Genomic DNA, 18,986 nt, shown 5'->3' with positions numbered 1-18,986 from the left:
AGTTTATTTCAATGCACATATGCGCACACTTTGTTAGTTTACATTTGGCGACCGCTGACAAGCCACTTCATTGCCACACGCTTGCGCGCATTTAAATGGCGTTGCCGCCGACAAATAAATTCTAATTAATTCACCTTTTTGCGCACTCTAGAATGCATAGGCTATGCAGTTGACCTGAATTTGCCGTAATTTATGCTCAAAAGAGCACTCGTTTTTTCACATGAGCTTTTGAGTTTCGTTTATGAGAAGTCATAAATAATTTTTATGACAAATCTTTAATAAATATTTCAAAAGTTCAACTAAGCGCTGTTTGTAAATGGTAAATTTAGTTAGTTAGTTAATTAGTGAAAGAGCAACAGCGAAAATATTTGAAATTTATTTTTTATCGATCTTTGTTATAAACATATCGATAATAATTATCGAAATTTAGCAAAAGAAAGCTGATCATTATTTAAGAGAAATATAAATGTATGTGTACTTTCCCTAATAAAAAAGGTTTCCAAATAAAAAAAAAATAGATTCCTCATATAATGACCGTAAAATTCAACTATCGATAGTTTATAATTTGCAAAAACTGATTGGTATTTGTTAAATTCTCTAAAAGTTTGAATTATTCAAAGCACCTAATAAAAGTATTTAGAAAATTTGGCGTTAACACTAAAATATTAAAGATTTTGCGTAGATATTATCACTAAAATATATCGAATATTTGTGGTAGCTACTACATTTTATCGGAACTCTTTAAAATTATCGGTTATGATAAGAATATTAAACTGTTCTAAGAATTATCGAGGAAGAGGTGCTTCTGTACATGTTCTTGATAGAATTCAAAGTATACTTATACATATCTAAAAATGTATGTATGTACGTATGTAGAAAATAAAATTATAAAAGGGACACAAAAATTGTTCCATTGGTGTGAGTATTTTATTCAAACGTAAGATATCGTAACATACTACACAAAGAACTTAATTTTTGAATTAACTATATCGATAAAGAAATCGATATACATATATCGATAGAAATCGGTATATATTGAAATATTATCGACTGATACATGCTATAAGCAAGCAATCGATAAAAATATTTCTTGGTTTTATAAAATCGTACGATGTCGTAACATTATACACACAAAAAAATTAGTTTTGGTTTTAAATATATCGGTATATATCAAAATCTTATCGATTAATACATGCTATATGCCAGAAATCGATGCAACAAAGTTTATGAAATCGTAAGATATCGTAACATACTACACAAAAAATTTAATTTCGTTTAAGTTATGTCGATTCCCTTATCGGTATATATCGAAATGTTATCGAGCAATAGATATTATATCCAAAACACCAACAAAATTTAATAAATTTATGAAATCGTAAGATGCTACGCCAAAAATTAATTTTCGATTAAATTATATCGATAAATAAATCGGTATATATCAAAAATGTATCGATTCATATATGGTATATTCAAGAAATTGATAAAATTATTTAATAAAATCGAAAAGCGGCTTTAACTTTTAGTGAAGCAAGAAATTTTTTGATTTCGATATTTTATTACGGTCGTAATTACATACTATCTTCGTCCAAACAAGTTGATTCATGTGTGATCTAGAGCATTGTTTTCTTTGTGTATGTTGTCATTAGATACTTCAAAAGCCTAGTCTGTGATTTAAGCAACAGCGAATAGAAGCAATAAAGTTTTCATTTTAGGCAGCAAATATATACCGTTAGCACCTAGATATTATTATTACTGCTTTGCAAACCTTCATGTAATTTTTTTGAGCTATCACTTTAAATAAACTTTGCAGAAGTTTGTTTAACTATAATTATTATATGCAGTCTCCTTGCGATAACATAAAACAATTGTCCTAAATACTTTTTGAAGCATACATTTAGGGTGAATGCCTGTGATGAAATTGCTTGCCATTTGATTGCTTTTGTATACAAATTCGAAGCTTTCAATATAAATTAAATAAGATTAGTTGTGTTTCTGAATTGTTTGAGAGAGCAAATGAATGTGTTTAGTTCGTTTTGTTTAAGTTTAATACATTTTAAACTATTTAAACTTTGCTAATTTTTTTATTATATGATTTTATTTTTATTTGAAATATGAATTTTTTTCAACTATCATGTATGGTGGAGCTGATTTCATTACACTCAAAGAAACCGCCATCTATTTTTCACTATAAAATATTGAAATGAGCGGAGAAGTCTTATCTCTACACAATGCTGCGTGTATGTGTGTGTGTACGGGGTTGCCAAGCAAAACGATCACCAACTCAAAGAAAACTAGTTAATCTAATACTCATAGTTAATTATGGAAACAGAAGAATTTTTAAAGCGAAATCGTTTATTTTTTTAATTTTCCTGTGCATTCAACCGCTTAATTTCGAACAATTTTCAAAATTACAACTAAAACAACAACAAAAACTAAAAAACAATTAATAAACAACTAGTGATTTGCAATCACTGTCACTGCCACTAGCACAACAACAACAACAACAACTAAAACTACTACCACAACCACAAGTAAATGCCAACCACAACTACTCTACTCTACTCTACTGTCTTCTCTCTTTAATTGCAGTTAAGGAGATTGGAAATGGTCGATCACCGCTGCTACAAGAGCCGCTCTATGGAACACGCCCACAACCCTACAGTGAGTAGTAGTTTCGAATTAGTTGCAAACCACAAAAAAAAAACAAAAACAAAATTTAGTGTTCCTCCTTTTTAAAACATGCACACGTCTTGCGACACACACACACGCACGCACACACACACACACAAAGTGAAAGAAATATCGAAAAATTTATCTGTGTTAGTGTTGGTAATGAAATTAATTAGCTGAGCTTGAGTGATAATTAAGGAAGTTTAAATTTTTAATTAATTTTTTTTTTTTAATTTATTTTTTATTTAATTATTTTATTAGGGCAGGAGTTGGTAGGTGAATGCGGGAGCATTGGTTTCGGGAACTTGAGAGTATTTTTGGTTGTTGGAGTTTTTGTGAATTGTTTATTGAGTTGGACGAAAATTTAAATAAAATATTTTTTTTTATCATTTTTTAAATATTTGTAATTTTTTTAAAATATAAATATAATTTCATAATTTGTTTTTTTTTGTTCATTTAATTTTTTGGATTTTATATCATGAATATTATTTTTATTTAGTAATTTTTTCATTGCATAAATATTTTAATTATTTTTTTACGTCTTTAATATTAGAAATACTTTTGTTTTCATTTATAAATATTTTTTTTGTTTTCATATCAGAAATAATTTTTTTTTAGCAATTACAAAATTTTTCATTTCATAAAAATTTTTTCCCTTTCATCATAATTTTTTTTAGTTTCATAATAATTTTTTTTTTTTGTCATTTCAAAAATATTATTTTCGTTTTTATACCATAAATAATGTTTATTTCAATTCCAATATTTTTTTCAATTGTGAAATGAATGATAGTTGTGCATCTGGCCGTTGCCACTTTCTTGAACAAAAAACGAAGCCTGAGATATGTCTGATTCTCTACTAATCCATCAATCCTTAGACCCATTGAGCTTCCAGCTATCGAAGTGAATTCTTGCTACTGCTACTCTACTTCTCCTCCTCTCTCTTTTCTTCGCTCCAAACAATCTTTTATAGCTCTACTCATTTATATTTATTACGCTTTCGCGTTGCATTCAAACATTCCATTTGCAGAGTTTTCATGCGCTGCAAGTACACACACAAACATATATATAATATGTATATATTCAATAGTACTCACTCCTTGGCGCATCAGCGTACGCCGAAAAGGCTGCTACAATAATTTTTTCTTCCTTTTTTTGCTCACTTAATATGACTCTCTGGGGAAATTAGTTAGTGTGCTACAAGCGCACACACACATACTCGTACATGCATATTAATATGGCAGTTCATAAATTTTTTTTTATATTTTTATATATTTACTTTTTTATTTGTTATTTATTGTTTCTCCCTTTATTCACACACACACACACATAAATATTTTTATAATATATTTCGCATGTTGCCAGCTTTTCGTCTTGTTGCTCACTCAAATGAATATAAATATACTTGTTTTCGCCCCCCACTTCCCTTGTGACCCGCCTTTCAATATTTCCCAGGCAGTTTGATGCCTTTTGTGCTAATTTCAAATGAAAGCACTTATTTATTTTGCAATACATTTCAACTCACTCCCCAGCGGCTGCGGGCGCAAAAGTTAATATGGCAGCAGCGAAATTGCTGATCTTCTTCTCATGTGCGTATGTATGTGTATATGTGTTTTTTTTTTATATATATTTTCAGCAAATTTTTATGCGCCTCAATATTATTTGCAACTTTGAAGCGCGCTTTGTGGTCGCAATTTATATTGTTGGCATACTTTGAGTTGCATTTTTAATTAGAACTTGTTTACAGCAAAAAACAAAAAAAATTCATAAAATTTTTTTAAGAGTTAAACTTTGCTGCGCAAAAAAAAAATTAACTAAATATCTGAAACACCCTATTTTGCAAAGAGTAGACAATTAAACTCAGCTTAATTTTAGGCAAGAGATAGTTTTTCTTGCATTTCTGTTATTTTCTGACGGACTTATGAAGTAGTTAGAAATATTTGTTCGTGCGTTGAAAGATTTTAGATTTCAATAAATTTTTTTTATTTATATATTATATTTTTATTTAAATATTTTTTTATACACTTTTTTTCAAATAATTTTTTTTAAATATTTTTCATATACATATATTATTTAAAGTTTTTTTAAATAATTTTTTTAATGTTTTAAAATAATAATTTTTTTAATGTTTTAAAATAATATTTTTTTAAAATACTTTTTTTTTTATCTCTTTTTGAAATTCGTTTTAATTTTTTTTTATTTTTAATAATATATTTTTTATATTGTTTTCTATAGCTTGTCTATATGTTAATCAACCCTACCATACTTTTTAATCTCATACATGCATATACAAAATTATTATTTGCTACAATATATTTCTTTATTTCTTTCACCACTCTTTTATTGTGTCTTCCAATTCGTTGCTTGAATTTCTCCACTTCTCTCTTTCTACCTTCTTCCATAGCCACATAATTGACCACAATGTATGTGCTCATTAATTCTTTGTGCTTTTTTTTTCTAACAAAATTACAAAAGCACCACAAAAGCCACAAAAGAGACTCTAAAGCTGCGCTTGTCTGACAGCTCTTAGGCAATTTTGTTGAATTTATTTATTTGTTGTTGTTTTTCTTACAATACTTTGGCAGTTGTTCACAAACCGCAAAACTAATTATAAAACTCAGCTAATTTAACTAAACAAATACAGTAAAAATGCTAATTAAATCAAATCAGTTATGCCAAAAATGGTCTGTAGGCAAATTAGATTTGTGTGGTAAATTTCAGTTTTTTATTCAGAAAAAAATATTTGCTTTTGTTAGATTTTTTTTTTTTTTGTTGAAAATGGTACATGAATAAATTTTGTGCATAAAAACGCTATTTGTTGTGTTAATCAAAAATTTCACCTTTAAATGGTCGCATTCGTAACACATCCACTGCGTATGAGTTACTTTAGTGCAGTAGCCATAGTAAAACGTTGCAGTGTATTAGTATTTAAAGATTTTTATGGTTTTTAATATATTATTGTTTTTTCAAGAAAATTTTAAATTGGCTTAAAAATTTTATTTTAAAAACATATCATATTTTTACAAAAAAAAAAAAAATGTTTAAAAAAGTTTTTAAATTTGATTATGTTAAAGTTTTATTAATTTCAATAATTATTACCTTTGCAAATGCTGAATTATTAGAAAATTGAAAATGTTATAGTTTTTATATCGAGAATGGCAAAAAATGTTTAAAGTGTGCACAACATTCGGAATGAGTAACTAGTTTTAGTTGCAGAACATAAGATTTCGATTTAAGAAGTAGAATCATTGCTTGATAATTTTTTTTTCAAAGAAGACTTAGGTTAGCTTTAAATAAATGTATAATTTGAATAATGAAGATAAAAAAGTTATAACAAATATAAGTTATGATCGCTTGCTCTACTCACAAAGCAAAAGTTGCTAATCCAAGTAGTTTAAAAAGTGATAAAAACGCAGACAATTTTTAAAAGTAGTTTTTAAAAAAATATTTCTATAAAATGTGAATTTTTCGACAAAATTAAAAAAAAGGAATTTTTAAGATTTAAATAAAGCAAGGCTGGCACATCTAAGTAGTTCGTAAAGTGAGAAAAAAGTAATAAGTTTTAAAAACTGTTTCAGAAATTTTTTTAAAACAATTGTTCATTATTTAAAAAAAAAGTTTTAGAAAAAAGTATTCAGTTTTGCAAGCAAGTTTTCTAATTCACTTATTTTCCCTAATTTTCTATAATAAATTTACTATTTGTTTAATAAGCGCACTCCATAGCATTTGTACAACACTACGTATGAGCAACCTAAACAAGTGCATATAAAGACATCCTGCTCTTAACCAATGTATTCCTACATTGTGCCAAAATGTATGCGTTTACACAGCAAATGCGATAAAATATAAGTATAAATCGAAACCACAGCTTTTGCTAAGACAAAAGCTTAAATTTTTACAAGCTGCTCATGGCTGCCGAGGCGACTGATTTTCCTTGAAGGTTGTGTACGCGCGCATAACTATTTATGGCGGTGATAAAACTTATGCAAAAGACAATCAAATTTAACCGCATAAGTTGTTTTAACTTACCACCCCTGCTTACGATAACAACCGTTAGTTGGTTAGCAGTTAGTTGTTATATATGTTGTATAATGCTGTGGCTTAATCCCTTCATATTAACTGCTGTCTTTTCTATGCATGTAGCAAGCAATTGGGCGTGATCAGCTTTTGTCTCCTTCACTGCTTAAATTTTAATCTTCTCACCAAACACATCCGTTTTCCATGTCTCCCTTCCGTTTCCGCCATGCCACCGCCACTGCTTGCCTATGGCTAGCGCTTGTTTATTTGCTTGTTTGCTGGCTAACCGAGCAAAGGCGGAAGCTGTTTAAATTTTATGATTTTCATAGTCATGAAATTTAAAAGCGGATCAAAAGTTGCTTGCCGCCTGCCTCTCCTCCGACCTCTTGCGCTGCTTCCGCATTTTTCACATTGAGCAAGAATGCTTATGGTCGTAAATAAACAAACGCTACGCTTGAACTATGGCAGCGGCAGCATTCTTTAAAAATTCATATGGCGTTCGGCCGAATGCATTGAATTATGTAATGGTATTTTCGGTGTTTCTTTTTTCTGTTATAAACTATTTATTCGAAGGAGAGCATATTTTGCTGCGCTGTGGGCTGCTGGATTTAACAACATTTTTTATGTGCATACAAAATGCACATACTGTTATAAAATTTGTTACGTGTTGTCTAGATTTTTTTAACATTATTTGGAAAGATTTGTGTTGGAAATTAAAGTTATTATTATATGCGTTGAGAAACTATTATTTGGTGCTAACTTTTTTTGAGGATCACAAAATATATTTTTTTTGCCTTTATAACGTTTATTAAAACAAAACAACAAAAAAAAATAATAATTATTTTGAATTTTTGTTAAATCAAATTTTAATTTTTATTTTTTTCAAAATACATTTTTAGTGAATAAAGAATATTCAAACACATCATCTTTTTATTTTTATGTTAAATTGATATATATTTTTTTAATTTTCTTAAAATAATTTTCAGCGATCTAAATTAAAAATTTTTTGTTTGAATTTATTATTTTTGTTTATATAAAATTCATAAATTACTCGTTTTTAATAAAAAAAAAATTATAAAAATTAAAAGAAAATGGAATAATCACTTACACAAAATTAAATTTAAAAAATTGTTTTTTTCTTAGTTTTGTTTTTATAATAAATTTTGAACGGTTAAAATTTAAAATTTTTTGTCTGAAACAAAACCGTTTAAAAATTATTTTTAAAAAATTAAAAAAAAATTTTATATAAAATTAAATAAATTTTATGTTTGAATTTCTTTTTAAATAAAACCAATGCATAATTTACTTGTTTTTAATAAAAAATAAAAGAACTAATAATTCACTTGGTTTAAATAAAAAACAAATTATAATTAATAATTTTTTTTTTTAATTTTTTGAACTACACTTTAGTAATAAAAAATTAAAGCAAGAATAATCACTCACACAAAATATTTTTTGTTCAATAAAAAAATGTGTTTGGTTTTTTTTTCTTTATTTTTTTTTTAATAAGAAATTTTTAACGTTAAGTATATTATATTGATATTTTGTATTTTGTTTTTTTTTCAATAATTTAAAGCCGTCAAAATTTTTTATTTTTGAATCAATTTCCTGATAAAATAACATATTTTGTACATATTTATGTAATCGAAATACAATTTTTAACAACAAGTTTTTTGTTTACTTTTTTAACTATTTTTTTGTTTGTTAAATATTAAAAACATATTTTTTTTTATTTATAAAAGGGTTTTTTAAATTATTTCTGATGGCGTAAAATTAAAAAAAAAAATTTTGATTTAATTTTTGAACAAAAAAATTAAAAAAAAAATTTGAGTGCATTAACAATAAAAAAAAACTAACTTATCAGCAGAATTTAAATTTATTTTTGTTTTAAATATTTTTTTAAACATGATTTCCATATTTCCCCTTCAAAAAATTTGCTTTTATTTTGTTAACTTTCATAAATTTAGTTTTTGGTATAAGCGTTTTTTCATGTATTTTATAGCTCAGTAGCTCAATCCATTTTTATTTACCATTCTTGTATGTATACTTCACATTTCCTCCATTTATTTGGTTGCCACTCAACCAAAAATACAACAGATTCTCGGCACAATCAAAGTTATTTATTATACCATTGAAATCAAATTTTCAGCAAATTTTTTACATTTCTTGAAATATATATTTCTCATACTTGTCCTTTCCTATATTTCGCAAATCGAAGAGATTTTGAATACACCAATATATCACAGCATAACTCATAACGCATGTTGCAAGTATTGTTGTTGTTTTTCGGTCACATATTTCCAAGAAAAAAAATGTAATTTCATGACTAGCATGAAGGTCGGTGTCTCCGTAGAACCGTTAACGTACGAATGTGTTATCAATACAAGAGAAATAATATATATATATTTTTCTCGTGCGTGTGGTTGTATGTATTTGTATGAATGCTGTGGAAGAAAGTATGATTGTGTGAGAAAGTGTGTGCGTTTGATTGCTGTAACGAGCTGGAGAACTATTGACAGCTTATAAAAAAGCAAATGTAAGATAAAAAGTAGTATAATAGTAACAATAACACAAAAAAAAGTACTGTGTGTCACTGAGCTGCAGATTTGCCCTTGATATCTTATATTTGTCACATAAGAAGTATTGAATATTGAAAATCCTGAAAATTGATAAGAACAAAAAAAAGGGATAGAGAATAAAAGCTAATATATAATATAAAATTAATTAAAAACATAACTAAATTAGAAATAATAATGAAATAAATAAATATAAAATTTAATAAAATAGGAATCATATGGAAAATTTTAAGAAGTAAAATATAACCCAAATTATCAGTGAAAAAATACTATAAAATTAAATTTACAATAAAAATAAAAAAAATTAAAAAAAACCGCTTTAGAAAAAAAAGCTATAATACATTTCACAAATAAAAAAAGTTTCCATGAAAAAACCTAATTTTGTTTATCCTGTTTGTATGGCAGCGCTATGTTACGGTGGTCCGAAAAAATAAATATGTCCGTAGATTATAGCGATGCCTTTGACACAAATCAATGCCAAATTTTGTAAAAATCTCACTTAATTTTAATAGTTCAGTTTGTATGCCAGCTATAGTGATCCGATTTGAACCATTATTCCGGAGATTACAAGTTGAAAAAGTTTTCCATACAAGCACTCTATTTTGATCGTTCAAGTGCCGACAAATGAGCAGCTTCTTTGGAAGAAAAAGATGTGTGCAAAATTTCAGATCGATATTTCAAAAACTGAAGAACTAGCTCGCTTATATGCAAACAGCCAAACAGACGGACATGGCTAAATCCACTCAGCTCGTCATGCTGATCATTTATGTATATATGGTACTCCATAGGGTGTTCGACATTATATATAACAAGCTGTAATGGAAGCAATTCAAAAAAAGGAAATCAAAATGACGCTTGAGTAACTGTATTACGTGACAAATGAAATAAATTTCCGCCAAGCTGAAACATGTTCACTATTTTAATATGCCTGATGGCTGCTTTCAGCTGCCACTGCCTTATTTACCTATGCTTTACACTAAATATATTTTATATGTTCATATACATATGTATTATATTATATATACAAAAATGGGTATTTTTTATGTATGTGCATAAACTTATAGAGATCGTAAATGATTTATGTATGCTAATCATAGTCTCGTTCTCCAACAAACCGCTTTCTTACCACCAACTACATAAATCCTGCCAACACTACCTGCTCGACTCGTACAAATCCACAAACACGAAAAATTGCTCCCCACTCTCTTTCTCTCTTCGGTCTCTCTCCTTCCGCCACACACAGCTTTAGCTTTGTTGCTGTTGCTGTTGTCCTTCGCACTGCAATAACATTTGTGCCAACAATACGTTGAATATTTCATAGATACCGTTATAATGGCATCACTTGTGACGCATTCGTGCTCCACATGCGATGCATTTACGATTTAATACTGCAATCATCAACTACATCCGCTAGGCGTAAGCCAAAGCAGCTCGTATGCATGTGTGTGTGTGTGTGTATGTGTATGCGAGCGACCAAAGTCGGCTTTGAGTATTTGCTAAAAGCTCGTCCGCATGCACGCAGGACTTAAAGGACTCGGAGGACTTGCAGCGTTAGGCAATTTGGACAGGCCGTGGATTGTCCGCGCTGCATTTGATGCATTTTAGTCTTACCCACAGTCTTTCTAACCACCATCATCATCGTTGTCTGCTTACTCTTCTTCAACTACACTACTACTGCTTTCACAGCTTTGCTTCTTGTCGTTTTGGCAATTTCTTTGATATTTTCCTGTTGGCGACACACTTTGTTCCATATTTCATGCCGTTAGTATGTATGTATGTATGTGTGAATACACCTGTGTGTGTGTGTGTGTTTGTGTGCGTAAATGACTTTTCTTGTGATGGCGTGATTATTGGCAGCTGTCGTTTGGTACTTAGTTTCTTAAGAGATTTACTGCCTGCCCATATGCAAAGTTGCCAACTAAACCGGAAGTGACCGAATTGTGTGTTGGTTTTGTTGCTGCTGTTGTGCACTGCGTTTGGGGATAAATGAAAATTTTGATTAGTTTTTGCAATTTAGTCGACTGTAGCTTGAGGAAGCTTAGCCTAAATGCTGGAAAAACAAGCTTGTAAGCGATTAGGCGTTGGGAATTGTAAATCTTGCGTACATCAATTGCACATAACTGCATAATATATTTGCTGTAATCATTTACAATTCATAAAATTGAAATTTTTGAAAAGTGGGCGTGACTCCGCCTACTAGAAGCTTTAATTTCAGCTATGTAGCTTACAAGGCTAACTCAGGCAAAATTTCTGAGTATGTGATAATATATTTCGCTATCTAATGCAATATCATGAAAACGGGCGTAATTCGGGAATAACCACGCCCACTTACCATATAGTTTCAAACGATTATTAAATTAAATTAAACGTTATAAACTTAAATTTAGGTAATGAGAACGATATGCTAGCTCTACGTATACATAAATCCGTCAAAAAACTAGATTATAGGCGTGGTACCGCCCATCTTTGGTTGAAATTCCATAACTCCTAAACTACTTGAACGATTTCAACCAAACATGCTACAAAATTTTGCATAACATTTACATTAAAATTTAGTTGAAGTTTTGTAACTCTTAAACTGCTCAATCGATTTCAACTTGGTACTTAGTTTTACTATTTAATGACTCTTAAATTGCTCTTAAAATAATTTGAAAATGATTAAAATTGCGCCAACAGCCATGCCTACTTTCTATATAAATATTGTTGTTCTTTGATTTTACAATATATAACTCCAACATTTATTTACAAGATATCATAATACAACTGTGCACATCTAGTGCTTTAATATAGTATGGCAACTCTGCTGAAAAAACCTTCTGTATATACAAGCCGTTTGATTCCCAGATACCATACTTAATAGTGTTTCTCACTCTCTGCTGTCACTTGAAATACAAATATCGTTAAATACGTAAGATATTTTATTGTTATAAAGCAAAAAGGTTTCACTTGATAGATAGTGTTGTAGTGCCAGAACTGTATGAAATCGTTACATTTGCTTTCTTAGACCTCAGTATATCAAATATAAGCCAATTTTTCTCTTATGTTGACTTTATCATATAGATTGTCTATTATATACGATATCTCCGCAAAATAGATGTGATCAGGTTACGATTAATACAATAAACTTTGCTACCAAAAATATACAATACCTAGTATATTAGATATGAGGACCTGCTGCACACCTGCTGTATGGAAAACTTTTTTATTTGACAAAATATCTTAACGAAATTTAGCGTGGATTATTGTCTAAGGCATTGCTACAATCTTCGTAAAAATTGTTCAAATCGGACTACTATAGCATATAGCTGCTATACAAACTGACCGATCAATATACAGTTCTTTTATGGAAAACTTTTTTATTTGACAAGATATCTTCACGAAATTTAGCACGAATTATTGTCCAAAAGAACGCTACCATCTCCATATAAATTGTTTAAATCGGACTACTATAGCATATAGCTGTCATATAAACTGATCAATAAAAAACAAGTTAAAGATATTTTTATACCTTTTTATGCTATAGGAAACGCACCTATGAAGGGTATTATAGCTTCCGAGCAGCCGAAGTAAACGTTTCTTCTTGTTTCGAGTGAGTTTATATAAAACAAATTGTAAATAATGTTTTATTTTGTCTTAAATTACATTTGATTTTTGTTCATTTTATTACACACGCCATCAACAAAACAAACTTTTCGAAAGTATCATTAAAACCGCTAATGTTGCTGCAACATGCTGATGAAACAAGTTGCCAGCGGCACGCTTCCGTCAACGCGCCAACTGTCAGGCAATTGTATTATTAAACTCGTATATGCAAAGTCTAGCGAACGGAAATGGTAGCAAAATCATTTTACTTGCAGGACAGACTCCGGCAGCAATCGCACTTCCACACACACACATACATACATATATACATATAAAAAGAAAAGTGTGGCCTAGGACTAGGTCACCACCCAGCCAAAGCCAATGAACCGTATCGCGACGAGTTCTCATTACACTAGCGACACTGACTGACTGACGTGAAGCGCTGAATGCCTAATTGCCGAGTCAAGTGAAAAATTAATTGCATATTCTTTCCACGATGTTTGGCAGTGAGCTTACACGCTTGCCGTTGCACCGTCATGAGCTGGCGGCGTGCAGCAGCTGGCATGCTGCTACAATATTTAAAAGTACTATGCCGTTACAGTGGTTGCTGCTCTTGCTACAAGCCACAATTCAATTCGTGAAACATGCAACAACACATGCACTGGTAACAACATCATCAACATTAAACTACAACAAAAGTTATTCAATTAAACTTTTAGCCAAAGTCATTTCGGGTTCGCTCTAATGGATTCCTTGCGCAAAATCTGCCTGCCGTTTAAATGGCCGTTTGAATAGCTGCTTGGCTGGTTTGCCGGCATATGCCAAGTGCTGGTGCTGCCCACCTCTCCCGACAGCTTGCTCATTTGCCATCACTCTTGGCAACAGATTCGCCTCTAATCGGCTGGTAACTATCAGCATTTGCACAGTATGGCGGTGTGTGCGCACTCACTTTCGTTGGTAAAGCAAATGTTTTAAGTGAAAGTTAAATTTTCATTTCCAGTTGCTGTGCTTTTTTTTTTGTTTTTTGATATTATAGATATTTTAGAAAATGTAAATGCTCATGTGTAGTTTTTTTCGTTTCCACCTTCACATGTGTCTCACATCTGCTGGCGCGGCAGCTGAAAATGAATATCAGTCAAGCGTGCTGGCAACATGTTAGCAAAATGTGGCAATTACAGTGTACAGGCATACGTTTATGAACAAGATTGATGAAGTTGGTTAGAAATATCAAAAATTGTACGGAAAACATGGAAAAATATACAAAATGCCGCTAATAAAATCACACTTTACTTATGTATATAAGAAAAAACATCAATATAATATATTTCCACAAAATTGAAAAGTTATAATATTTCGGGATCCCGAGTTTTGTGTTTCGGGATTTAGCGTTTTCTCAGTAAAAGAAAAGCAATATTTGTATAAAAAATTTGACACGCCGAGTTTCGTAATTCGGGTTACGATTTGTACGAATTAATTAATGCATAATAAATATAATAGTTTAATAAGAATTTGAGTAAAATATACAAAATGCCTCTAAGAAAACCAATCAAGTAAAAACATTAAACTGAAATTTTTTTTTTACAGAATTAAAAAGTATTATTCGGAATTTCGAGTTTTGTGTTTCGGGATCCCGTTTGTACGAAATTTCAGTCTACTATATATATTTCAGTAACAAAAAACGAAAATATATTTGTATATAAATTTTGGTTACTCATTTTCATACTTCGGGATTCTATTTATACGAATTCAATTACCTAATTGTTTTAATAATACTAAAATTTGTATAAAAAGCTATACATACCTGTTATATAGCGTATACTAAAAGCCGTAAAAACATAATAAAATAGGTAAATATAAATAACAAATAGTACTTATGCTTCTATTGTAATCCCGAAGTTTAAATAAGTTATCTGTTGTAGTAAGTAATCGCATACCGTAAAAGTCGAAAGTTTTCAATAAATTAATTTAATTTTATTAATAAATAATTTTTATTGAAAACTTTAAAGCAAGCTTTTAATTTTGGGATACCGCACACAATTACTAAAAAATATAAAAAAAAGTTAAATTCAAAAATTATTTACCTGAAAGCAAAAAAATCAAAGCAATTTCAACGCATTTTTGTAAAAATTTTCCTTGACCCACTCTCTGTTTCAGCTTAATTAGAGTATACGGGATGCCGAATTATGAAGCCGAATGTGGAAAAATATTTTAACTCTGCCACTATTGATTAAAAACTAATAGTAAAAAAAAATTATATATTATGCTTATATGATTTTCTGGACATAAATTGAAATATCTAAAAAACGAAAATAGATACGTGTTCGGAAAGTAGTTCGGGAGCTACAATAATACCCCTAAATAAATAACACATAATTGAAAACTCACAAAAAATGCATTATTGCTAAAACATACTTTATTGTCGATATTGTTTGCCTATAAATCTCTCTGAAATTCTCTAATCCCGAAAGCGGTCCCGAAGTAAATATATACATTTCGGGATTCTGACATATATTTGCTAACAATATTTTTTATTTTTATTTTTTGTTTTGTTAATCCCGAAACCCAGTCCCGAAGTAAAAATAAAAATTTAGAGGATTCTGAAATTTTCTTCTTTGTAAATGCTAATAATGTATTTTTTTACTTTCTTTTAAATAAAGATTAAGATTAAGTCCTCAAGAAATTACAAATAAATACATACAATATATATGTATGTAATCTGTAATAAATTGTTAAAAAAAATTACTTCAACATAATAGCAATGTATGAAAAACTGAAAAAAATGCATAAACGCAAGAAGCGTAGTTTTTTGATTGATTTAATGTTCATATATGTTGCTATCTGCAGTTTCACAATCCCGAAACCCAGTCCCGAAGTAAAAATTTATATATTCGGCATACCGATTTTTTTTTTCTCAAAATGTCAAAGCGCTTAAAAAGTTCCATATACTGAACAATAATTAAATTTTCCAAAAAAAAAAAATTTTTTATCGTAATATATGCACTATATCAAACCATATACAAAATACATATGCTTTGGGTTTGCTTTGAACATCTACAATATAAACAATTATTACTCATACAAGCATTCAAAACTGTTATTACACACCTGCCAAGCATGTATTTTCGGTTTTTGATTTTCGCTATGTCGTGCCATTTTTGTTTTTTCTTTTTCTTTTTTTTTGTTTCTACCTCTTTTCTGTTATATTGTGTTATATTTTTCACAAATTTGCACGTCATACGTGATTCACGGCCAAATGGTGCACCAGCCACCAGACAGCGTTGCATTTGCGGCGTAGCCAAAGTGTTGCAGAGCCGCAGCAGTGCTGCTGCTGCAACGCCAGCGTCACAAAGCTGGCTACCGCTGCGCGCTCCCCTCAATTCACCTTCGCTGTCTGGCAACGCTCGGCGAATTTTCAATGAATAATTTTTAACAAGTCAAGTACATATTTTCGTCGCATCTCTCGTCTAATAACAAATAATTTTTGTGGCATGCCACAGTCAGCTAAATGCGCTGAAAATTTCTAGCAGCGCGATGAGTGTTTCAATTTGAGTTAGCTTTCAATTACATATTAGATATACATATATATTTTGAAGTAGTCACTTAAGGTGAAATTTGATTAATTATTTGTTTAAGTAAATTTAAAAAAAATATTTTATTGGATATCATGTATTTCAATTTAGTTCTAATTTTCAAACAAATTTTAGTTAATTTAATTAAAAAAATTTTTTGATTGTAATTTTAATTTTTTCTACACTCATTCCATTATAAGCGTTTAAAATTGTTACTCAGCTTCAATTAGTTTTCCAAAAATACCGTATATTTAATTTTAATTTTTATGCTTTAAAAATTCTCAAAATTGCTTACTTAGTCATTCAGCATAGCAGTAAAAATTTTAGTATTTTTCTACGCTTACATTTTCACTTATTTTAACGACCATTTAATATGCTTGGTTGCCTCTATACATACATAAATTCATACATACATATCACTTATATGCATATGCTTATGTATGAAAAGTTGTGCGAAGACAATTCTGCTCGACTCCATAAAATGGAAATTGTAATTTTTCTTACAGCGAAAAGGCGTAAATTTCAAAATTATGTTGTAGTATGGCTGACAGCTTGGAAAATTATGCACTGTTATTTTATTTTCATTGCTGGAAAACTAATATTTCACACCAGACATTTACATGCATACAAATGTACATACATAATTTTGTATGAGTTTTTTCTCTCTATTTTCTTTCCCTTACAGCCTTCTCATTCTCAAATCTATTATTTCCATAGAAAAAATTATCACTTGAGTTTAAGGTTTTATATTCACTCGAAAATGTTCTCATTATCAGCACAGTATTTAAAAAATGTCAATAGACAGTCCGGTCCGGTCCGATTTCGTATTCCGCAAATAAATATTATATAGTTTCTTAATCTGTTGTGTTTAAGGCGAGTTATTGCTAGTTTTGTATGACAAACTCCGTGTTTGTTAGCAGTGTTTAATGCTAAACACCAATACGGTGTTTAAAGCGAATTAAAAGGAAAGCTTGGTTTGGTAAACTCCGTGTTTGTGAATGGTATTTAATGCTAAACACAAAAATGGTGTTTAAAGCGATCTCTAAGAAAAGTTTTGTGTGATAAAAGAGAAATAAATAAAATAAATATTTCATATATTTTATCTAATCATTATTTCCCACATTATAATATCGAATATACTATTCTCTGTTACATATCTAGGCCTAAATATTTTTTTGACTTTACTTACTGTGAGCTAGTTAAAATTTAACTAACATAACCTCACATGATCCAACATACGATTGAGTTTAGCATGGTCTTATAACTCTGTTTATAAAATGCTGTTATAACTTTCCAGATAAAATTATCGTTAGTTTAAAATAGATTTACAGTGTCAATCACAACATTTTTAGAAAACAATTTTTTTGAACTCTAACTTAAAATTGACTGAAATTTATATATGTTTTCTACATGATTCTAATGAAGTTAATAACGCAATCTGAATTATGCTATTTGTAATTTTTTTTATTAATTTTTTATTTAAATTTTTTATTCTTAAAACTATCAATTCGAAGCTGCAATAAACTATTTTTTCTACAACGATCTTTTTTTTTTTTGTGATTAAATATATATATTTTTTTAACTTAATTATTTTGATTAATTTAATAATTTTTTTAAAATTATTTTTAATGTTTTAAAATTATTTTTAATGTTTTAAAATTATTTTTAATTTTTTTAAATTAGTTTTAATATTTTTAAATTAGTTTTTAATTTTTTTAAATTAGTTTTTAATTTTTTTAATTAATATTTTTTTTTACCATTTTTTGTTTAATTATTTTTAATGAAATCTTTTTTTTTTTATATTGCTTTTTGTTCTCACCAGATAACATTATACAATGGTTTCTTCAAGTTTACAGCTGAATCTGACGTTTTTATAAATAAATACTATTACTATTGCTTTGAAAATTTTCCCCTTTTGCGAGCGTATTTCGCCTAATCCTTTTGCTCGTGTAATCGCACCGCCATTTACTTTGATCTCACCCAACTTACATTATTTTGTACAAATAGAAAATTTCCCACAAAACATTTCAATGCATTGGCTATTTTAAAATTTGCTTTATACGCTTGCAACATTCAATTTAAGTGCCCGGCAAATAAATCAAAAGCAGCAACAAGTTCTCGAAAACAAGAACAAATTAAAACAAGGGAAAAAAATTTAAAAACCATGTGGAAAAGAATGAAACAAATTAAAAACAAAAATTTTAATGAAAATAATTTAAAAAAATTAAAAATAGTTTAAAATTTTGAAAAGAAAAATTTTTTAATCAAAAAAATCAAAAGAAAAAATTTGAGAAAAAAATTTTGATTCGAGACTAAATATTAACAGTGCGCGCAGCATGTGTATAAAAGATTTTCGCGCGCGTACAGAACATTTCAATCAATTTCATTTCATGTCCACTTGAGTTATAGCCGTACCAAGTAGTTGAGGCTTTAATGTTGAATGCGATTGAGAATTGCGAATGTATTTTTAAATGTTCTTCGAATAGCTGAATTAGCATGTGGCGTTGCAACTACAAGTGTAGATGAGCAATAATGCGTATGTGTGTCTGCGTGTGCTAAATATAAATGTTTGCTA

At 29.2% G+C, this 18,986-nt stretch overlaps 1 protein-coding gene across 15 annotated transcripts in view; it reads left to right on the top strand.

Annotated features, from left to right (window-relative positions):
* Window positions 1-18,986, top strand: part of sm (heterogeneous nuclear ribonucleoprotein L) — a 237,508-nt gene that overhangs the window by 154,392 nt on the left and 64,130 nt on the right. For 10 of the 15 annotated variants that reach the window (XM_014229753.3, XM_036374932.2, XM_036374927.2 and 7 more), the window contains one exon: window positions 2,590-2,661. The exons of the other annotated variants lie outside the window; for them this stretch is intronic. In XM_014229753.3, the coding sequence (XP_014085228.1) occupies window positions 2,590-2,661 (72 nt within the window). The remainder of the gene's footprint in view (window positions 1-2,589; window positions 2,662-18,986) is intronic. 15 annotated transcript variants of the gene reach the window in all.

The sequence above is a fragment of the Bactrocera oleae genome, chromosome 4 (assembly GCF_042242935.1).
Source record: "Bactrocera oleae isolate idBacOlea1 chromosome 4, idBacOlea1, whole genome shotgun sequence".
Taxonomy (NCBI): domain Eukaryota; kingdom Metazoa; phylum Arthropoda; class Insecta; order Diptera; family Tephritidae; genus Bactrocera; species Bactrocera oleae.
Note: the sequence above shows the minus strand (reverse complement) of the source record. Positions and strands in the feature narration are given on the sequence as shown.